Source organism: Artemia sp. Qi Xiang Cuo, chromosome 17 (genome assembly GCF_049724085.1).
Source record: "Artemia sp. Qi Xiang Cuo chromosome 17, ASM4972408v1, whole genome shotgun sequence".
Lineage (NCBI taxonomy): Eukaryota > Metazoa > Arthropoda > Branchiopoda > Anostraca > Artemiidae > Artemia > Artemia sp. Qi Xiang Cuo.
Genome location: NC_142810.1, coordinates 55,220,715 through 55,227,422, shown reverse-complemented (window position 1 = coordinate 55,227,422; position 6,708 = coordinate 55,220,715). Strand labels below are relative to the sequence as shown.

At 32.7% G+C, this 6,708-nt stretch overlaps 1 protein-coding gene across 1 annotated transcript; it reads right to left on the bottom strand.

The window, feature by feature from the left end:
• Positions 1 to 654: 654 nt before the first annotated feature.
• LOC148942372 (uncharacterized) lies at positions 655 to 5,774 on the bottom strand. The gene is made up of 2 exons (XM_089103195.1): positions 5,707 to 5,774; positions 655 to 2,465 (listed from the first exon to the last, which is right to left on the bottom strand). Exon 2 carries the CDS (start codon positions 2,461 to 2,463, stop codon positions 1,039 to 1,041), a length of 1,425 nt encoding a protein of 474 aa, XP_088959321.1. The 5' UTR covers positions 2,464 to 2,465; positions 5,707 to 5,774; the 3' UTR covers positions 655 to 1,038.
• Between the last annotated feature and the right edge of the window lie 934 nt (positions 5,775 to 6,708).

Genomic DNA, 6,708 nt, shown 5'->3' with positions numbered 1-6,708 from the left:
TCTAAAAGGAATTCAATGTCTACTTTACCAGCAAAACAATCCCGAAAATTTCAAGCCGATCCAGAAAATAGAGTTTTTAGCCTATTTTGATGAACAACTTCCTAAGATTTTTTTTGCATTTAAAAACAAAATTCAATTTTTTTCCCTGTAATCCTGTTATCACTATCTCAAAAAATATCTTCCGTAAAGAAGCAAAAAAAATGATGAAGTCAAAGACGTATAGAATAAAACACGTAACATGAAAACATGTACGGAAAAACAATCACTTTTCGTATTCTATATTGTTTCTTTTTATTTGGAAAAAAGTAATTCCTAGTTGTCGAGATACATTTATTTCTATCTTTACATTAGGCAATTTTGATTGCCACTTTTCAAATGATGATGAAATGATGTTTGTCCCAGTAGGATGGAGGTTAAGCAATAGAGTAAATAGGATAAATAGTAGATACAAGAAACAGACAAGTATTCTTTTTTTCTTTATATATATATGTATATATATATATATATATATATATATATATATATATATATATATATATATATATATATATATGTATATATACGAATATTTAATTATATAAAATTATGTAATATAACTTTTTGTAACATAAATGATCGGCACCATTATAAAAAGATAAGGACCATTAAGATTCACAAGAGAGCCTCGCTTTTTAGGCCGTCCTGGCTAAGTGGACGTGCGCTGGGTTGAGAATTCTTTGTCCAAGGGGCACGGGTTCGATCCCTGGTGTGGCCAGTTATTTGGTTTGGGACGCGGGTCAGTGACTCTGTAAGCTCAGCCAGAGTCGACCCAGCTCTAAATATGTACCTGGAGATATCTGGGTAAGGTGAGCAGGAAGGGTGTGCAAAAGCACAGGATGGCAAGCCCCCCCCCCAGTGCACTTACTGGCTGAAGGGCCACGAAACGGAGATCAGCACCGCCAGTTTGGACCTTAATGGTCTAGCGTCATACTTACTTTACTCGCTATTTAGGATCACAAGTTTTATTATAAACTATATACTATCTCTCTAGCATAAATTCTATTTAAATGGTTTCACACCAGTATGCACTCTTTGATGCACATTCAAATTGCTTGATCGAGAAAATTTCTTCTTACATATATCACATTCAAATGGTTTCTGACCAGTATGAACTCTTTGGTGCACATTCAAATTGCTTGAGTTAGCAAAGCATTTCTTACATAGATCACATTTGAAAGGTCTCTCCCCTGTATGGCATCGTTTATGCCTATTCAAATCGCCTGATGTAGAAAAGCATTTCTTACATAGATCACATTTAAATGGTTTAACGCCAGTATGCACTCTTTGATGTGTATTCAAACTGCTGGATGTAGAAAAGCATTTCTTACATACATCACACTTAAATGGTTTAACGCCAGTATGTACTCTTTGATGCAAATTCAAACTACTTAATCGAGAAAAATATTTCCTACATATGTCACATTTAAATGGTTTCTCACCAGTATGTACTCCTTGATGCAACTTTACACTGTATGACTCAGAAAAGTATTTCTCACATACATTACACTTAAATGGTTTCTCACCAGTATGCACTCTTTGGTGCCTACTCAAGTCGCTTGATATAGAAAAACATTTATTACATAGATCACATTTAAAAGGTCTCTCGCCTGTATGGCATCGTTTATGCCTATTCAAATCGCTTGATGTAGAAAAGCATTTCTTACATAGATCACATTTAAATGGTTTAACGCCAGTATGCACTCTTTGATGTGTATTCAAATTGCCTGATGTAGAAAGACATTTCTTACATAAGTCACACTTAAATGGTTTAAAGCCAGTATGTACTCTTTGATGTATATTCAATTTGCTTGGCCTAGAAAAACATTTCTTACATAGATTACATTTATATGTCTTTTTTTCTAGATGTATTCTTTGATACCTCCCAAATCTTCGGTGTTTTTTACTTTGTATCCGACTATACAAATATGTTATTTGATCCTCTAAACCTTTTTCTTCAGATCCCGATTTAAATGAATTTGAACAGCCGCTTGTAGATGGATTATGTGAAACAAATAGTGGCGCATTCTCCGTCAATGGTGGTTCAGACATGTTCGGTGCAAAGTGACCTTGTAAAACTAGATGTTGTCCCACATCACCATCACATTCTCGTAAACAAATAGGACATCTTTTTGTCTCTCCCATTTGATGTTCCAAAAAATGCACAACAAAATCTCTGTAATTTCGAACTACTGCAGGACAGATATCACACTCTATTGGTGAAAGCTCTTCACAGCCAGTGTCTATGTGAAGATCTAGTATCAAAAACGATTTTTCTGCCTTACCACAGGTACTGCAACGCCATATACCGCCAGTTAATTCTTCAATAGCATTCTCTGTCAGCTTCTTCACCATAACCATCGGTTTTGGGCCTAAGAGTATTTGCTGACTCACACCATCAGAAGTGATCACAGGTGAATGCATCATCCCTGTAGCAAAGAAACGTTTTTTTTATCGAAATTAAAATTGGCATTAAAACAATTGTAAAATAAAGACTCGTATTCGGTAAGTATTACAAGATTGGGATCTACATTGTCTCACATCATTTTCATCAGGTAATTTATATAATTAAATAAAAAGAAAAGAACTGAACTTTAAACTATATCGTTTCATAGAATAATTAGAGTTTGAACAATGAAAATTATCTTTGTCAGCTTTAAAACTTAAAATGTTTCAAAGTCATATCAGGTAAAAAAAAGAGACATTCGCTTCGATGAGTTTCAGCGACTATCTCTGCAATATCTCTCACGGTTGTGCTTATATTATCTTTTCAAAATGGTTTTATGATCTCAGTAAAGGGAAAATATTAAAGGAGGGGGAGTGCAGTTTTACTGGAAAAATTTACAAATTTAATGAATAGTAATTTTCTGAATCTAATAAAATAGTTATTTATTACTATAATTCCACTTAGAAAAAACAATTTTAAACTCCGAAAACACAAGTTAAGTGATTTTCTTTATACTCCCCCCTCCTACCTCCCTTCTTTACGGAAATTTTGCGTTCAATTGAGATGATATTGACGGAAAGGGATCGCGAAAACTATCATATGAGCTTTTAGCTTCGGATGAACTCAAAATAGGAGCAATAATATGAACAAAATTTCAAATAACTTTTTTACCGATTTTTTCTTTTTTGTACACTGATTATTCACTGAAAATAATCTACATTTTTATCCAATAGTTGTCACAATAATATTGTTCGACTATTTTAGGCCAAAAATAGCCTTAAAAATTCCTATTAAGGAATAGAAATAAAAGATAAATTACAAATCAGTTTATGACCCTCCAAACTTGAGTAATAATCTTGGATATCACTATTACTAATAGACAACACAGCTTCAAGAACTGAACAAAGAAGGTTAGAATTCTATTTTGTTGTGAAAGTCAGCGTTAGTAACCCCCAACCCTTATTCAACATTCCCTAATAGGCTAGATTATCAAAGAAAATGTTTCAAAGAAACAATAAAAAGATTGAGGTCTATGAGGGTTTCTGAAAATAACCATTTCAATAGTTACACTGCTTACTTCTGCTTCATATCGCCTCATATAAGATGAGGATTGTTTCAAAATTATAAAGCAAAAATCAATCATTCAAAACTACTCTTCTGTATAATATGTTTACTGGTTACTATTTCTTGCTTGGCGTATCTTAAATTTTCTTTTACAGCAAGACAGTTCCTTTAAAAAAGCGTTTTAAATTTTACTTTTTTTATGAAATTTAAATTTTTTTATTATGATTAAAAAAAAATATTATGTTTATAACTAAAATAATAATAATAATCTTTAATAATAAACTATAGACGCTATTTCTGTCGATAATTGATACATTCAACCCTCCCCTGAATGATTTGTAGATCTGATTATACCTCCATTGACGTCACGAAGTGTTTAGAGAGCGTCTGCCGCAGATAAGAATTGCCAGACCAAAAACCAAGACCAAGGCAAGACCAAGAACCGAACCGAAACCAAGAACCAATAACCGAAATTGCCATACCAAGAACCGGTTGATTTATTGACATGCACCGGCTTTCGTATCCTTCCATGTGACTTAAAAGTTAAGTAATTTCATGGTATAGCAGTTCCAGAAAGAGACAGCAAGAGAGAAATATAAATAGTGGCATTGCACGGGGTGGGGGGCAAAATTAATCTTAAACTGAGAAAGCAGGGGAAACTGATATGATCCTTTAAAAACACGTTCTTAAAGCTATCAATCTCCGGTTCTAAACTTTTTAACTGTGGCTCAGTGATGACATTTTTTCCCATCTATTCAGTAAAGCAAAACTCTATTCAGTAAAGTACCGAAAGGCAAAACTTTAGTACAATCTACATGTTTAGATTCATAAATATAATACAGATAACACTTCCTTAGAGAATAATATAGATAATAAGACCCTCAGATCAGGGTGAGCCGTTTTTGGTTATGATTGTAGAAAGAATAAAAGACCAGGAAGTCCAAATGTGGACCCAGGCAGTTAAAACATCTGAAACATTGAAGTTTTATTCCCATGTAAAAGAGATATTTGGATTTGAATATTATTTTAAAATAGGATTACCGGGGGAGACATTGAGGACTTGGTTTCGGATCCGAGCGAATTGCCTGCCACTAAAAAATAGAAAAAGATTATTTGAAAGAAAAAAGGTGGCCCCAGATGCAGATGCGGATTACTCTTGCCCCAGATGTAACCTAGGTATTGACGATGTGGCTTATATTCTCGTCGAGTGCCAGCAACTTTCTGTATTAAGGGTAAAGTATTTTGAGGGTGATAAATTGGAGTTCCCGGGGATCCTGAAAACGACTGTAAAAAGGACAATGAGGCAGTTATGTAAATATGTAAATGAGCGTTGACATCAATGAGTGAAACTTGATATTTATGTTATTTTTCTTACGGAGTGTAATTAAGAATACTGTTCTGTATAGCCTGCTTCTTTTGGCTCATAATAAATTATTATTATTATTATTATAGACTTGCGTTAAAATTTGCCGAATTTTGCATGTTTTGAACCAACTTGTTTTTTTCCACTACGAAATGCTAAGCAGATTTCAAACTTAGCTCTCAGCTACTATACAATTTAAATATTGTCAACATTATCAAGACTATCCTTTATTGTAATACTTTACAAGAGGAAGCTTTCTCCTATTTTAACTAGTTTTGAAGAAAACAAATAATAGACAAGCCAGAAATTATGGTTAATGTGATAATTAATGTTCTTTTAAGTATAATTCTATACTTGTTTATCTCTAGTCTTGTTTGATATTTTTCTCTTAAGCTGCATCATGTTATTTATGTTCAGGAGAACATTAATGTTCTTTATAAAAAATGAAGAAAAAATCAGTAAAGTAAAAAAAAAAGTTTCTTTTAAGGCTTTACAAATCATCTTTTCATGGATCAGTTTGGAAGCTTAATTTCCTCTAGTTACCCGTTATTTCCCCTCCCACAGTCTCTAATATGGGCGGATTTTGATAGACTTCTATTATCTCATACTCCTGATTTTCTTCATTTTGGGTGTATAAGTCACTTTTATTGCATTTGTTACTGGCTCTGTCCTTTTTAATCAGATTTTTTTTTTTCATTTAGTGTTCATGTTTGTAAACAGAGACTTAAAAATTTTCAAATTTCAAAGTTTTTCTTAATCAATCTAAACTTCACATGACTCTTAATTGCAGATATACCTCTGTCATTTCCATACGGTTCCTGTGAGCCTGACTCAGACACTAAAATCAAAATTCTGGAAGAAATACCTCTAGGTCGATTTTGTTGTTCAGATAACGGAATATAAATAGAAGTTTCTGTGATCGATTCGATATCAATGGATGAAGCATCTTCAGCTTCTAAAGAAAATAAAAGATAGCAAAAAAAAATTATAATAAAATCGTCGGAATAATTCACATAAAATAATTCATATTTTGAAACTCAGGGATATAGTGAAATAATTAAACTAGAAAATAGAGAAAATGAAACATACAGGGCATACAAATAAGGACTTCAAACTTGGATAATTAGACACAACAAGAGGCTGAAACAAATTCAATCATGATGATTTTATTATTATTAAACTAAGTTCATTAGTAGATCTTTTTTTTCTGCTTTCAGGAAGTACAATTTTTTATGTATTGTCGGTCAGAACATGTCGGGATCAGGGTTGCCACTCCTTGAAGTTTTAGACCTGACCATTTCTTTTGATTTTTTGAAAGCTATGGTTTCACTTTTGTTTACGCCCGTCCTGGTTGAACTTCCTTGAAGTAATTATGCTAGGGCTGTTTGGAAAATATTTTAGTTTTAAAGATTGAATTTTAATGTAAGTTATTTTATATTCATCTTTTCTTCATTTGTTTTGCTGAGGACAGCCCTTGAATATAGGGTCGAAATTTTCATTTAAAGTTGCATTCCACTGTCTTATATAAAAACATTTCCCCATTGTTCTACTTGTTATATATTTACGCCTATTTGTTATTTTCTGCTTCTTGGATAACCAAATGGCCCATCCAAAAGGATTTATTAGTCAATAATAGGTTTGGTAGATAAAGCAAGGTCATCATCAGAGCTAGTGTTTGGAATTTTCTCAAGATGTTGGAAAAACAGTCCTGAGTTTAGGGTCTTTGCAAAATATCTGTATCAAATTTTAACCTCCGAAAGTATATTTTAAATATTCTTATCATTTATTATTTATTTAA

Coding starts and splice junctions, on each gene's coding strand:
- LOC148942372 (XM_089103195.1), bottom strand. CDS start 2,463: ATGATGCATTCACCTGTGATCACTTCTGATGGTGTGAGTCAGCAAATA.